The 16,376-nt window shown below is 47.0% G+C and overlaps 1 protein-coding gene across 11 annotated transcripts in view; it reads left to right on the top strand.

Annotated features, from left to right (window-relative positions):
* LOC140653512 (uncharacterized) overlaps positions 1-16,376 on the top strand; it is a 215,730-nt gene that overhangs the window by 110,923 nt on the left and 88,431 nt on the right. For 5 of the 11 annotated variants that reach the window (XR_012043142.1, XR_012043139.1, XR_012043141.1 and 2 more), the window contains one exon: positions 4,009-4,102. The exons of the other annotated variants lie outside the window; for them this stretch is intronic. Coding sequence is in view for 2 of the 5 variants with exons in the window: in XM_072865660.1 (XP_072721761.1) it covers positions 4,009-4,102 (94 nt within the window). In the remaining 3 variants the exon portion in view is untranslated. The remainder of the gene's footprint in view (positions 1-4,008; positions 4,103-16,376) is intronic. 11 annotated transcript variants of the gene reach the window in all.

Below are 16,376 nucleotides of genomic sequence, written 5' to 3'. Positions count from 1 at the left end.
CCCCTGAGTGCAGCCCTTGATAAGTGAAGCATTTGCAGAGGGTTTCTTGATCTCTTTTTGACCGAGTTCAGTTGTCACCTAAATCTGAGCCCCTCTTCTGCTCTTACGCTGTACTGTATATACTATTCTTACACTGGCCCCAAAATACTTGATAAACACATTAAGCAGCATGATTGTGTCCGTGGTGTGCTGTTTGCGCTCTCTTTTGTGTCTGTAGCAATCTGTACATCTGCCCTTTTTCCCTTCTGTGCCTGGTAAAGCATCTGGCAAAGAACAGCTACCCTGGGGAGGGAGAGAGGTTCTGCCTTTGTTTTGTTCTTGTCTTGTTTTTTTCATGCTTCAGGCCAGGAGACCCCTCCTGTCTAGAAGCACTGGGTAGAACAGTTTCTTTTCTCAGGGACTCCTTCATCTTGGCTCTCGCCTAGGTCCAGAGCTCCCTGGCCCATCAGCGACTCACCACTGGTGGGCCCATGGTGCCTACCCTGGTTTCACAATTGCAAGTGGGAACTTCTCTGGGCACAGAAGTGGGACTAGGAAAGTGGGATGGTGGGAACGGAGGAGTCTGTAGGCAACTGCCCCTTCCTTCTCGTTCTTCACCAGGTCTCACTGCTTTTCCTCAGCTTGCTTGGGGAGGAAGCGGTGGCACACTGGGTGGTTTAGATGCAGGGGTGAAGCTGCCTAACTCCCTGTGATACAGTCCTGTCTCTGATGATAACATGCCACATTCCTGATGCCTCTCCCACCCCCTTCTCCTCTCCTGCAGTCAGCAGCAAAATCCAAGCTGGTAGCTGTAGAAAGGGAGTGACCCTAGTTTCCTTTACTTTCTGAATATCTTTTGCTTCACAAGTGTCAACAAACCTCAGGGTGGTCCTGATGTGGTGTGGGTATAAGCTCGCTCCTCACAGCTTTTGGGGGCTGGCGGCAGTAAGAGGGGTGGGAAAGGGAAAGGTTACTGCTTCTGAGAACAAATGGGTGAACGCCTTCAAAACTACTTGCAAATCCCATGTGTTTGTTGGAGTTGCCAGTCAAACTGGACTTGGCCATGTGTTGGTGAGGGAAAGAGCATTTATATGCGACACTATCCCAAAGAGCAGAAAGAGGGAAGTCTGAGAACCTGAGCCAGGCTGCTTTTTGGGGGTTTAAACTCTTGCTTTCTTATGTTTCTTTTTCCCCAGTGATTTTCGTATTGGGGCTTTTTCACTTTACCTATCCAACCCTATGCTTCTGCATCCCTGCAGCCAGCCAAAATTCAGCTTTTCTCTTTTTGCTTGTGTTTGTTGTTACCAACAAGTAAGATGCTGGAATGAGGACTTGGCTGGCCATTGTGTTGATGACAAATGAAAGAGAAGCAAACACAGCTTGCTTGTCTGAAACTACAGTGGTTCAGCACGGCTGGCAGTAGTAAAGACATGTTATTTGTTGATAAAACACACAATGCCAAACTCTGAGATAGATGGTATCTCAGTGCAATCGTCTGCGTGCCCTGCCTGCACCTTCAGAAATCCCAGCTTGTTGTGCTGGCTTAACCTGCAGGAGTTGAAATGGTGCATGGTTCCTGCTAGGTAAGATCAGGAGGGGCACTCCACCAAGGGGCTGTGAGCACTTGACAGGTAGCACAGAGCAAATTGCAACGTGCCACTTGCAGTGGTGATGTGCATGTACATGCATGTTTAGTCTTTGTCAACCTAGCATGCATGTGTGTCCATGTGTTTGGATAGTCTTTATAGATATATGAGTGTGTGTACTTTTTTATATATATACATATCTATATTGATGTACATGCATGGAAGTGCCATATAAAGGAGTGAAGAGAGAGTGCCCCAGTGTGCAGGGCAGCTAGTTGGTGTTCTGTGGGTTTTAATCCCAGCTCCACCAGTTCCCTGCAGGGTGATCTCACTAATTCTATTTAACCTCTTCCCCTTTTTGTCACTTCTCTGTTGAGACTGAAAGGTCTTCATGCAGGGACTGTCCCTTCATGTTTGCATACCCAGTGCCCAGCATGGGAGGCCTTGACCCCAGCTGGGGCTTCTGTAATACCAGAGGTAAGAATTAGCAGCTACTGAGCATGCTGCTGCCTTAAGGCACCTTGGGGAATGGCCTCCAAAGAAATTTTGGAGCAGAAGGACCCCGCTCTCTTAGTGGTGTGGTGGCTCCTGGAGTTAAGGATCCTTGGTGCAAAACAGTGAAGAAAAAGTAGTTTTGCCCTACTTTGTTGCAGAAGTCCTGCCTCTGGCACAGCAACGGTTTAGCCCCGGTAAAAAGAGATGCTAGTGTCATGCCCAGACTTTCTCTTGATGCTTTGGGCTACACTGTTCAGTCAAGAAAGGACCCTGTAAGTGCATGTAATACAGTACTGCTTGCAAAAGGGCACACACACGTCAGGCTGCAGGGTCCAAGGGATTGCCAGCAAGCTCAGCAGCCCTCCAAGGTCAGGTATAAACCCTTGCCTTACACAAGCAGTCATGACAAATGTATGCCAGGGTAGAGGTGCACCTTGGGGCACAAACCTCAGGTTTCTTCTGCTTCAAGTGTATACCTTTGCATTGACTGTCCCTGCTAAACCGTGCTTCTCTGGGTCATAGTCCCTTTGGGGCTGGGATGTTGGGGTGCTTCTGGTGGGTGATGGGGGCAGGTTGTCCCTTAAAACACATGTATGTTCCAGGAACAGATGGCAGAAGCTGGCATGGTGTCCCAGCTGGGCACACATGTGAATGAGGAGAAAACCATGTGAACACACTAAATGCAAATGACTCCAAGGGTTGTTGGGTAGGAATGAGAAAGGTGACAAGGACAACAGTATCCCTAGGTGTGATCTGAGTACAGGGATGTGTCGAGATGGGGGTGAGAAACCTCCATGGAGAAAATGCCTGAACTCCCATCTCTGCCTTGCTGCTCATGAAGACAGAGCTGCTCTAACGAAGCTCTGTGGGAAGGGGTGCTGGAAAGCAGCGTGTATCAAATTCTCATAATTATGGTGGTAGCTAGAACAGCAAGAGACAGACCTTGGACCATAAAGCTGGCAGCCTAAATAGCCAAGAGGCGCAGGATGGCAAGGAACGTGGAGCCGCAGAGGGGAGACGTGACTTTCCAAGGTTACACAGTGGGGTGGCAGGGTAGCCAAGAACAGTGGCCTGACTCCCAGGCCACTATCTTAGCAACATGACCACATTCCCCTCAGTTACAAGAGTCACGCTGAATCTTTGCCAAGAACCGGCTTGGCTCTGCTCTGAATGGTCACTATTTTTGAGGTTTTTTTGGGGGGAAAGAATAGCAGTTCAACAGTAAACAAACCCATTCTTTTCTAGTTCTAGAGGTACTAAAAGCAGTAGAGTTGGGAAACTAAAAGTATTGTTGGTTTTCTTCATTGCCCCAAACCTACCAGGAGGCAGAAAATCTTCATCTCTGCTGGTGTCTTTCAAGAGAAATGTCTCTTCTAAAGCTGCTGCCTCTGCTTTGAAGCATCCCAAGTGCTGGGTGCTTCTACAAGACTTCTGAGGTTTGCTTACTATAGACACTGTGGTGGGGAAACAGGACTGTAACAAACCTGGCTCCTCACCAATTTAAAAGGTTGCTTTGATAAGTCAAAGCCCTCCAGTATGCAGCAGTAAGTAGTCCTTATCTCATCCATTCATACATCTGATTTTAATGATTTGATGTACTGATGATACACAGCAATGACCTCTCCCTTGAAAATAAAGTGTCCAACCCCCTGTTAATTTCTACATGAAGATAAATAGATCAGTGCGGAGTTTATGGATGTTGGGGACGCTAGTCCAGACTCTGAACAACAGAGCCCATTTAATTTCAAGAGCTGAATCTCCACGAAATGTTCACAGCAAAGCCCAAACTAGGTGCAATAAACCTAACGCCAGCCAAGTTTGCAAACACAGGCTGAATTGCAGGAAAGCCCTGGGCCAGGTTTGGAAGAAGCCCTGGGCCACATTTCCAGTTAGCTTTGAAGCCACATTTTTAAAGAGGCTCCTGATCAGGATTTTGATCTTCCCACAGGCTACGCTTCAAGCAAGTTCCACCAGCCAGGATTTGAGCTCACCGCTGCCAAATCCCAAACCTGCTTGGGATGGAGCAGCAGCGATGTCCGGAGGCAAGTTTCAGCTGCGCCTAGCCCCCAGTCCTGTGCAGGACTGGTGCCCCAGGGAAGGTGCTCTCGGCCCAGCCGGCAGTGCGGGCAGGGCTGAGTGGCAGGCAGCTTCCCCTATAGATTGCAGCGGTTTCATTTTCATCGGGTTTCAGCACTTGGCATTTTGGGCTGAATTTCACGCCAAGTTTTCAAATCCAAGAGGCCCGCAGGCCTTGTGGACATGCAAAACCACCAATGTAATGAAAATTGGTTTAAAATTGATTTAGTTAAAAAAAAAAAAAAAAACACCCACCCAAAAAGAACACCAACAAAACAAAAAAAATTCAAGCCACCATGTGGAAACATTTAGAAGAGTCAGTTACCAAGTTTAGCTAAATAGAAGTAAATGCTTTTGAATGTGTCCATACAGAGGACTGGCACTGGAGAAAGTAAATCTATTTACTGTGAACTTTAATTAAACCAGTTGAGCTCTGGTTTAATAACCATCAGTGAGTAAAATTTGCCGAAACACTGATACCCCTGCTTAGACTCCCAGAAATGCAGAGGGTCTCCCAGTCACCTTTGTAAACTTTCCCAGACCCTTAACATCATTTTTTTGGGGGGCCATTGGTGTTTTGGTCCAGATCCTTCAAGGCACTTATTAAAATGTCTAAAGCACCACTGATTTCAAAGAGGATCTAGTGCCTTTGAGGATCTTGGCTCGCAGACCTCATTCCTATTAACCTGAGGGGAGGTTTCCACTCGTCTCGGTCAGCTGAATAACTTTGAGCTGTGGGATCCTAAATTACTTAAGCCTGGTAGCAATTTATGTTATCTTTTCAGTTTCAAGGCTATGGAGTACTGTAACTGAAACACATAGGGCAGGGAGATGCTCCATAACCCCAAACTATCCAGTCGCTCGTGGGCTTGTGGAAATCATCTCCATGTGCAGCTGCCTGGGGCCTTAATAGTGCTTGCTTGATGTCAAACCTGTTTAGTCAATGCAGCCCATCGGGTTGAGTGAATGCCCTGGTTTGGGGTTGTTTCTGTGTAGCCTGGGTAATTTCCGGTTGAATAAAAAATACTCAGCGGTCCTTGCGCTAGGTTTCAGCGAGGTGAATAGCGGGCTGCAAGTTTCCAGGTAGCTCCATCCTGACAGCGGCACAAAAGATTTGTAGCTGATGTTGCTGAGCTCTCACAGTAGCATCAGTGGTCTTTGTCCCGCAGTTGTTGTTTTCTGTTTTTTGGTTTTGTTTTGTTTTTTCCCTTGCCGGTGTTGTCCTGCAAACCCCACCTGCAGTGCCACGAGTGCAGGATGCCTCTGCTCCCTGTCTTTCTCTTTTGCATCTGCCTGCATGCACAGCTATGCGCATAAACACGGCAACCTCAGAAGTGACGTTATCAAAAGGTTTCAGAAGGGCTCTGCATGTTATGAAATGTTTTGAGGCTCAAAGCCCAAAGGGAGAACTCCATCATGAATTCCCCATGTATAACTAATTTGGGAAAAGGGATTAAAATGGGGCAGAACCTCTCTCTTTTTCTCCCCCCTCCTCCATGGCCTCTTTCAGAAAATTAGGGGGCCCCTCTCTGAGGAGAAACTGTTGAAAATTGCACACTGCTTTCCCTTCCCCTTCCTCCTGAACATAGCCAGAACAGCAATATACATTTCTGAGGTTTGGCAGCAGCATCTGAAAGCATGTTTTTTTTGCCAGAGAAGGACTGGCTGATGGGGGCCAAAGTGCATGTGGGCTTGGGGGACACTCGGGGAAGGGAAGGCAAGGCACCTGTACCTTCTCTTCCTGCCACCACTATTAGGGATCTTATTCCCACCATTTTCCAATAGGTGCCTGATGATTGTGTTTATTCCCTGGGTTGCATCATCAGCCGCTGGAATGAGACCCATCAGCTGAGATTTGTGCCTGAACTTTGGTTTCATAACAAATGCAGAGACAGTTGTTCTTGCGACAGACCTCTTTTGGACTGAACAAAACTTGTATGACACATGTGCGGTCCATACAGCTGAGAAATATGACGTTAGCTAAGCTAGTCTGGAGCTAGCGGTGATCTTGTTTTATGTTAAGCTTTCCTCCTCCGTAACATTGCTGCCTCCCTCCTCCCAGCCCCGTCTCTGTCCACCTCCTGCCTTACGTGGCAGCAGCCCGCTGAGAGCCCGCTTAGTCTGCTTCAGTTCTTGTTACTGCGATGTCTAGACTGGTATCTCGCACCACAGTATGTGTGCATGTTTTTAGCACTGTGCTGAAGTCTAATGATGTCATCTCCTATGGCTCAAAGGGAGAAATTTCCATTTAATTTCAGAATTTTTGTGGAAAGATTTGAAAAGTTTGGGGAGGGAGGGGGAAGTTTTGATGCCCAATGAATCTGAAACCCAGAGTATTTTCATGGCTCACAAGCTGAAAAGCCTTTCCTGCACTTCCTCCTCTGTGCCTTTCTTTTCTTTAAAAGAAGGGAGAAGAAAAACAGAAGAGGACAAAAAAAGGTATTCTCTCCCCTCCTGGGCAAGGGTTGCAAAATGTCAACTCATAAATGAAACTTTGTCTCGAGCATTTTGTTAGAGCTAAAAACAAAAGGGATATTTCATTAGAAAGAAATCTTTATTTGACAAAAAATCCAGACCAGTTCCCATTATTAAATGTTCATTTATGGGTACAAACCTGTCTTTTTTTGCCCATGTTTGAACAGCATCTAGGACATGGAGGCTCTAGAACATGCCTGAAGCTTCTGAGTGCTGCAGCAGCATGGGTGACACGCCTCAATGTTAGCTTACAAATATTTCCTTATTGTCTATCATCATAATGCAGAGCATAAATACATACATTTAGCTTGTTGCCTTCCTCAGCTTGGGATGCAAGGAAGCATTTGTGCTCCAGTGAGCTATTGCCCTGTGGTTAAACTCTGCTAAATTTCCTCTGTGAGTCCATGGCAGTGGGGTAGATGGAGCTATTCCTGCTGTCCCCGAAGTTCAAGCCCCGATCAGAGGAGCTGCAGCCATCAGCGTGGGAGAGGAGAGAGGGGCTGCTGTTATTCATGTTTTTACATGGCTGGGTTCCACTTTGGCAGACAGGAGAGACTGCAGTCTGAAAGCCGTGGGCTGATAAGTGGTTTTTGAGAGATAAGATATGAAAGACTCTGTAATTCTGGACGAGAGTGTTGAGTAGTTTATATGTGTAAGTCCAGATGTTCAGTAGAAGGAGCTGTTCCAACTCTTCAGCTGTGTATGTCTGCTTGCACGTGTATGGTCTGGTGCGCTCGTGGCACTGGCCGAGCAATGGTCCCCTGTCCCCAGGAGCAGCGAATGGGGCAGAGTCCCCTGCGGGACTCAGAGGAACCACAGGGTTAATGTTCAGGCGGTGCCCCATTTCTGTTTTGCTTTGACACAGCTGTATTTCACTGAGAGGATGAGGATGCTTTCTGATCACGGAAGCTGCATCCAAAGCTACAGCACAAACTGGCAAGGCAGGGGAAGCCCCAGAGCATTTCTGCCCTGAAGACACTTCGACTCAGGCACACCTCTTGGTCACAGGAGCTGTCTTGCTAATCCCAGGGGACACTAATTTACTACTAGTCTACTAAATGCTACCCACATGGTGCTGGTGTGGGTGGCTAAGGCATCCAGAGCACAGAGAGGCTTGCTTATAGCCTCTCTGCTTTCTCCCCTGACTCCCACCTGAGTAATGAGCAAGGTGGAAAGTGGAGTTCCACTTGCATCTGATAGAGCTAAGGGGACAGTGGGCACTGCAAGGCAGAAAGAGGACTTGTCCCTGCCTCTATCGTCAGGCTCTGGGAGCATGGTTCCTGGTATTTGGGTATATAATTTGCTTACCAGCATGTACACCTATTCCAGAAAGTGCTTTTCTTGCAGAGGGCAGACTTGTGTCCAGAACAGCTGTACTAGTTAACTGCTCTTAAATGTGAATCATCGCTGGAGGAGGGCTATATTTAACTAGAAGTGTGTCTTACCAACAGCCCATGTCTCAAACATGCAGTCAAAGGGTAAGGGCTGTTTTAGTAAGAGGCAGACTCAGGGCTGGGTTCCCAGCATCTGTCAATTGGGGGTAGCTTCCCTAAAATGGATGTAGCTGTATTGATTTAAATAGGGTGGGAATTTAGCCCTGGATATTCTGCAAGCACATGAACCATCAATGGCCAGGATTTTTCTAAGCAGACACATCATTTTTTATCACGATAAACAGATAAGCAGTTGAATTTTTCTTTGAGCTGTGATTTTTGGGGTACGTGCATTGGTTCATCTAACATGAGCTTGTTTAGTCAGTGTTTGAATAGAAACAGGTAAACATCCGTACTTAATGGAGCTTTTTCAGAACCAACCTTCCATAATTTATCTGTTTGTCTCTAAGAGCAAATTGTACATGAGGCCCTCGGACATTTTGATCGTTCAGCATCACCAGGTTTTTCAGGTGTGCCCAAGGGCAGGTTATCACAGACCTGGGGAGTCTAAGTGAGGTGGTGGGGGATGCCTCTCCAGCCTGCAGGGTGGGATGTCCCCTGAGAAGGCCTGTCAGAGCCTCGCCTGCCACTTGCACCCGCATCCTGCTGACTCTGCCTTCTCCACTGGTAGGACAGTGACCTGGGCAGGAGGGTACAGCAGGCAGTGGGTGGTGATTTCCTCTTGAGCATGTACCGTTCAAACCAGGGCAGTTCGTGCGTTGGAGGCACACATATCATGTAGTGGCTAATATTTGCCAGTGGGAATGCCCTGCTGAGAGCCAAGAGAGGCATGGTAGGCTCATGTGGGAAAGAGATTTTGCTGCAAAGAGCTAAGGCAGGAATGGTTAACACACGGTGGAGGAAAGAATCTTAGACCCAAAAGTGACCTGGCTGTTGGCAGTACGACCAGCTTACTGTGCTGCATCAGTGTGTCCCTGGCCTGCTGGTACTCTACCTACCTCCCAAAATCCTCCTCGCCCGCCACAGGCTTTTGGACATCACCAGCAGCTCCTGCCGGCCGCAGCCGCAGAGGAGCACAACCACAGTGCTCTTCTGTTCCATGTTACAGCCCAGGATCCGCCTCTGTTGCCATTAGCGCACATTCCTCACTCTGATTCACAGTGGCATCTCTCTCTGCTTCTTATTCATTACCCAAACATCTTGGCGAGCAGGGGCCTGTTAGTGGCTTTGGCCACTTGGCCCAAACGGCGGAATCTTATGGTAAACCCAGAGACACTTTATGGAGGTGTAATATCTTGGTTTGGGTTTCCATCGCATTTTTGTAGCGCAGAGGCCAAAAACACATCAAAGAAACGAGTCTGGCAGCGAGCACCAACCCTAAGTTCATTACACTCCAATTAGGCTGTTAAGAAGAGATAAAAGAAGCAGCAAAACTGTACGTCCTTCTCAATTGCTGTTTCCTGAGGTTCCTTCTCTCTTTTGTGGCCTGGGTCCCTGGGTATCTTAGTCCACCAGCGCCAGTGGTGTTGTCTGCTTGGGGACAACTGAGGCATCCTTTTCATTAGAGCCATGATCAGATCAAAGGGCTTTGCCCAGTCCCTGTGGAAGAGCAAAGGGGGTTTTGTGCATCTCCCATTGTGACTGACCACTTTTTCACCATTTCACCTCATTGTTCTGGTCCCCTTCTCCTCTCTGCAGTTTGTGACGGATAAAACAGCAAATGCATTTCTGAGATGTAGATTCCTTGCTGCAAAGTGTGAAGGCTTAACACATTGGGCAGCCGAGGCAATGGATATTGTCTCTGCAGCAAGCTTTGCTTTGGGGTCTCTGCGGCTGTCCCTTCGTCAGGGTCATTCCTGTGGGAACAGGAACAAAGCAACAATTGCTAAGCTATAGGTATCAAGAAAGAAAATCAGCAGCTTGGTTGCAACTTGGGTATTTGGGGGATGAATTGCTGCATACCAGTGACCCCTCTCAATGGCTTGTTAAAATGGAAAATCTCTTTGAATTTTGTATCGTTACTTGCCATGCTGCTGAGTGCAGAGTCTTGCAGGAGCAACTGGGGACCCGGGTGGCAAAAACATTGATGGCAAAAGCTGCCGTTGCAGATAGCTACCAGAAGAAGTAGTTGCAAATGATGTAATCTTTTGTATATTTACCAACATTTTATTTATGGTCTAGATGCCTAAATAATTTAGTCTTCTAGAGAGAATAAAAAAAAATCTTTCAAACCAACAAACAAGAATCACATCTTTTAACCAACGTTGATTTTTTGTAGTTGTTGTTGAAAGTAGTGGCAGTTTTTCCCCACATCTTGAAATGTGAAAACTCTCTACAGTCAGACAGAAAAATGGGGATTTCCCCTCCCTGCCTCATTCCCAAAAACCTTCAGGAGTCATTCGTCCAGCTCAGAAAACCTGATAAAACCTGTGAAAAATTATTGACAGCTGTATGGATAACACTGAGTCTAGCCTCAAATGGGTCTGGCTTTCATGGATAAAGAATATTTCTGCTAGTCAATATATGTTAAAGCTGCCTGTTCACAGGAAGTGGAAAATATCACAGTAGGGCCATGGTCACTCTGTGGGGCCACCTGGGATGCCCAGAACTTGGCTAGGACAGGCGGGGAGGTTAGTTCATGAGTGGTCCTTGAGAAGCTGCTGCATGTAAATGATGTATCCAGATAAGATCTATCTTAACTAGTGGATTTGGGACTGCGCCTCAGTTTCCTGACTTTGAGTCAGGCCATGCACCGTCTTCTCCACACATCTTAGTAGACATGGGCAGGAAACCTGTGCACATGGGCTGGTCCTACTCTAGCCATGTCCTCTGTCCTGGATGTCTGTGGTCACCATGACCTCAGGCTACATCATGGCATGAGTCTGCCATGCAGTTTAGATACAGCCTCAATACACCCATCTCTGAGTCAAGGGACAGCATGTTCTTTCTGAAAACTGTGTGACAAAAAGGTCACAGACCCAGTGCATGAAACATGTTGGGTAAGAGTTTCCTTAATGGCTGGGACAACTGACAGTTTGTCAGATCTTATTAAACAAAGAAAATGAGTGATCCGTCTCTCTCTTTCTTTCTCATCCCCTCCCTAGCTGTAGCCTTGATGGCAAGATCTGGCTTTGTCTTCACTGGGAGAAAATGGGATGGTACATGCTGAACTTGTGCTAAGTAACCAGTAAAAACAAACAAGAGGTGTAATTCCAGGGAAGTCATAGAAATTGTATTTTTTGCCTAATTTTCCAGGTCAAGAAAATACTGTCTTTGGGCTGGCCTGTTAGCTCATCTGAAAATGTGTCAGCTGTCCTGTCTTCCCAAGGCATTTACTTGGTCTCACCCATGCTAACTTGTTTTCATTAACGTTAGGTAATGCTCTTTTTTTCTAGCAAAGATCAGTGTCTTCTGTCCTTCTGGCTGGACACCAGAGCTGGAGAGACCGCAGGTGCAGGCAAGGCAGGTGATCTTTCTTCCTGCAGACCTGAGCAGCTCTTTCCTCTGCACAACCATAGGTTTGTAGGGGAGCCTGGGTTACGTCCTGGTCACTGAGGAGAGATGGAACCCCTGCCCCCAAAAACCAGAAAGCAACGTTTTCGGGGGGGGGGGGGAGGAGGGCAGCAGCAAGCAGGATCCTCTCAGCCAGCTGCCAGTGAGGAAAATGCTGCAGGAAGTCTCAAAGGGATCCTTCAGCACAGCTCAGAAAGGGTTTCCCGAGCTGTTATGTTTACGCTCACCGCAAAGCCACAGAGGAGGACAACCTTTCAGATGCTTTTGATTCAGCATGCTCTGGCCCAAACCATGCTCTCTTCATGTGCTTTTTCCAGGGGAACGTTGAGCTCGGTGCTTCTCCCCGGTGTGTAGAGCCTTCCCTGGCGCTGCATGTGCAGGGCTGACCTCTGGGGCAGTGCCAAGGCTGGAGAAAGGCACCCCAAAGCCCCCTTCCTTCTCGCTGAGGAGAGAGCAGGGTACAAAAAAGGGATTGAACATTCCCTTGGACTGCTTGAGATAGGATAAGTATCTCAGGTAGGATAGGAGTAGGTTAACCAGCTCTTTTGCTCCTGCTGACCAGGAGATAAAGGGGAGAAGAGGGAGAAAACATACTGCTCCTCTTTGGCTGTGCCTAAACTGATGGGTCCCAGGTCCTGTGATGGGTTGGGATCCAAATGCACAGCACTCCTCCTTCATGCCCTGATCCTTGGTGTTGCAGGGAAAGGACACCTGATGTGAATGGGCACCAGAATGTGCCCTGGGTGGCTGGGGGACCTGGACCCTCATATGGGCTAGGGCATTTCCCCATCACTTGGTCTGTCTGGCTCTCTGAAAGGCTGCAAGATAGCCCCATCTACAAAATAACTTCTTTCCCCTACCCCATTATCATTTTGCCTTTGAAGTTTTCAACTTTGTTGTTGTTGTTTAAAAAGCTCGTCTGTCAAGGGTCCCCCCTCCACACTCACACAGATGATCAATAAAAAGAATTCCAGAAGAAATTTTGTTTTGGCTGGAAACTGCATTCAAAACCTCTCCCCATGGAGGAAGACAAAAAGATTGCTACAGAAGGTTTTAAACTCTTCTGCCAGGAACTGCGGTTCTTTGGACCCACTTGGGTGACCCATCAGCTGGCAAAACAGCTTCCCATACTCCCTGCTCAATTTGTGTCACCGTTTTCCAGCTAACAGGCATCCAGTGCTCCAAGAAAGTGTTGTCAGCTGGGTTACAGCAATGTCAGGAACTAAGGACAACCCCTTATTGGTAAGGCATTTCGAAATCAGTGCTCATATGGTGATAGTCAGAAGCTTCCCGATGGGCCCTGGATGCAGCTCTTCTTCCACTGCACATGCCTTGATGTAGCCATGCTTGCAGTTGGGGTGAGAGGTACCAGGGCATCTCCTGCCCTGCCAACAGCAGCTGCAGTTTTAGCCTCAGCAATGCAATTATTAAGCAGGTGGAAGCCTTGCTTCTTCCTGTTTGTAATGTCTATGCTAGAATATTTTATTAATGAAATCACTGATGTTTATTACCTACTAAATGATCTCTCTCTCCAACAATCTCTGAGGGTTATTACCACAAAGACTTGCACAACAGATGTTAAAAGCCATCAGTTTAAATCAACATATACTTTTCTTAAAAACAAAACCAAACGGGTTTTTTTCTAATCCCTGCATTCCAGTCACTAAAGCTGAGATAATCTTCTGGAGAAGCTAATGGATATTGTTAATAGCTGGACTGAATTTATAAAGAGCTAGGAGAGAACAAACAGGAGAGCAGAGACAACCTTCAGCAGCAGCAGTGAGGGCAATCCATTGTGCCTTGCTAGCAGAGCTTTATTCGTGCCAGCCATTTCATCTATTCAAGGTGATGCACAAGATGAAGTTGGGTATTTGTAATTATTCCTTGCACTTCTCTTCTCCTGACTCAGGATCCCAGATTTAAAGGGTTTAGTGACTGTAATATTATGAGTGCATATTCGTTGTCAGCCATTTTTCATTCCTTATGGTTTGCTACAGAAATCTAGAAAGGCTATTGTTTGTCAGTTTATTGCAATGTGATACTTTTGTAAAGGTGACTAAAGATTTGACATCTCCAGCCGAAGGTTATTTTTTTTCCCCACTCATGAATGGAGCTCAGTCCAAGCAAGAATGCGTAGCCTAGGTTCAAGTCTCTCTAATGTACTGATGACTGCTGAGGATGAAAGATTTGCTTAATTATACGAGTGATGTGAGGAGCAGGTGAAAAGGTTTGGATCCTGATTGCATTGAGTGAGCCCCACAGTTGGTGTGGTCATTAATGAGCTCTAAAAAATAGCAATACCCCACCAAATTGAAACAATTGCACTTTACAGTGCTACTGGTCATATATAATCCATGCTAACGTGCATAGTGATACAAGATAAGCAGGGCAATATGAATGATGGTCCTGGTGTGGACTTGCTTTCCAATTTCCACAAGTTTCCAGTTCAGGCTTATTGATATACGTGACTTTCTCAGAACATCTCCTGTGAGTTGTCATGTCTCCAGCTGATCTAAACTCAGAAATCAATTCTAGCATGTAGACTTTAGTGGAAAATTGTGTAATAAAACACATCTTGTGACATTTCATCAGGTACTAGAGAAGGACTTTCTCCAAGAGACTATTTCTCTGATGCTTTTTTTTCCTCACTTTGGATAATTTTGTTTTAAGACCTGCCGTGAGTCATGTCCATCGTAGTGGATTAGGAATGGTGCCTTTGGCATGTTTCAGAGTACTTGGTTTGGAAATAACGTTATGGTTTCTGCAAACACTGTAAACTGAAGATGTGCAGAGCGCTCATTCCTAGAGCTTCAGAGTGCCCTGAGGGATGGCAGGGCTGGCAAATGCGCCTCCCTGATTTCAAAACAGCGAGGAGGCAACATAAAACCAGGGTGCTCTTCCCACCCCAGCATCCGTCCCTAATCATCTCCCTGTCTGGCTGCCCATCATTTGCAATAGGCCTCCAATCTGCCTCTAAAGGACCTCCTTCAATGTCTTCACCTTTCTTGGATGAAATAATAAGTGGGAAACCCTGTTTTCCTCTCCCCCGCCCCGCCCCCTTCTTCTTCTCCCCCCTCCCCGCCCTTCTCCATTCCTTAGCACTGCAGAGCCTGATGTCACTCTCTCAACAGATATGCAGGAGGTTCTCGCTGGGATTTTCCTCCCTGGGATAACGCACAGTGTTTACTGTCTGTCGCCTTTCCGGTGGTCTCCCAGCCTCCAGCAACGGGAGTCACGAGGCCCTTTCCCCCCCATCCCATGGTCTGCGGTATCTGTTGTTTTCCGAGCGCTGGAATCTTTGTCCCCGTTACGTAGCCCCAAACCTGACCTTGTCGGAGACCACACACGGGTGTCTCTGGATGAGCGGGGAATGTATGGAATGTTTTTCAATGAGCAGTTTATGAAATTCCTTTTCTATATGTTTCGGAAATTCTTTAAGTTAAAGAGCACAAACATTTCTCCAAGGAAATTAGAGTTCACAGCAGCTCAAATGCAGACACTTGTTTTTAAAAACATTCTTTACTAAGAAGGGGGGGAAAAAAAGGAGGGGGTGGGGAAGATAAAAAGAAAAGAGGAGATGTAAACAAGGAAGCCTAATTCCCTGCTCTGTATATGCACAGGCAGGAATAACAGCACAGTGGGGCTGCACGCCTCCAAGGCCTGGCAGCAGGCTGTGTCCTCTTCCCAGGGTTGCCAGCCAGCAAAAGTGATGGAGAGCTGAACCGACCCCATGTCTGTCATAGGGTGCAAGGGTTGAGACCCAAAGAGCCTCATCCTGACCCTCTATGCTGGGGGCCTGAGTCCCTCTTACAAAATGTGGGGAAAGGTAGGAAACAGAAAGGCCGATGCTGATTGTGTAGATGCCCAAGACAGGCAAAAAGCAATGCTGAGGGCAGAAGGATGTCTTAAATCGAAAAGCCTCTCCTGAAGAGAAAGCATATGGCTTTTGGGTCTGTTTTCCCTCTGACGGTGCTTTATATATTCACATGTTGAAAACAATGAGATCAGGTATTTAAACAAAACAGCAGGGGAAACCAGGGCCAGGAACATCTTTTTTGCATGGGACTGAAGTACGGGGGGAAGGAGAGGGAGGGCTCCAGCCAGGGCACCCTCTGTGGCATGGGGCTGAGTCCTCACAGGCAAGCAGGAGAGGGAAACCAGCTCTGCCTGGGTGTGTGCTCCAAGCACCGAGCTATTGTACGATAAGGTGGTACCACCTCTTCCTCTGTTTGTGTTTTGGAAGAAAATGGAGTTGCTGTTGCATGTTTGAAGGGTCCTAGCATTGGCGGGCATGCTCCAGGGGAGCCTGGGAAGGTCTGGCTGGAGGTGAAGAGGGGAGGTGGGCGTAGAGCTGCTTGTCAAGGCTGAGGTGCTTTGGGGCATGCTCCAAAGCAGAATTATTAATTTTGAAAACTCTGTGGTTTCCAGGGACTGAGGACCTTTGTCTGGGACTTGCATACCTCAGTCCCACTTTAAGTGCCTAGGTCCCTTTTTGGATCTGGGCCTAATCTGCTAATTCAAATCCAGCTTGCATGCGTCAGAACTGTAAGCCAATATAGAGTTGGCAGGAAACGGCTTTCCTATCCTGTGAACATTTTCAGGATTTATTTTTTTTTTAACCGAACCTGGGTTTAAAACTTGGGCCAACAGCCAGAATTTCAGAAATTTTTGCAAAATGAAAACTCAGGTTCTGAATTTTTTTCCTCTAGCATCAGCTAAAACATTTGATTTCAATATTGACAACTTCTATTACCAGTGGTTTAATTGTAAAAACAAAAGTGGAATTTAAAACTGGAGGGAGTTCGTTGAACTCTCTCCCCCCATCAAAAGTCTTGGGCTTGATGGATTGGCATACTCT

This window comes from Ciconia boyciana, chromosome 6, assembly GCF_034638445.1.
Source record: "Ciconia boyciana chromosome 6, ASM3463844v1, whole genome shotgun sequence".
NCBI classification, from domain to species: domain Eukaryota; kingdom Metazoa; phylum Chordata; class Aves; order Ciconiiformes; family Ciconiidae; genus Ciconia; species Ciconia boyciana.
This window is presented reverse-complemented; position numbering and strand designations above follow the sequence as displayed.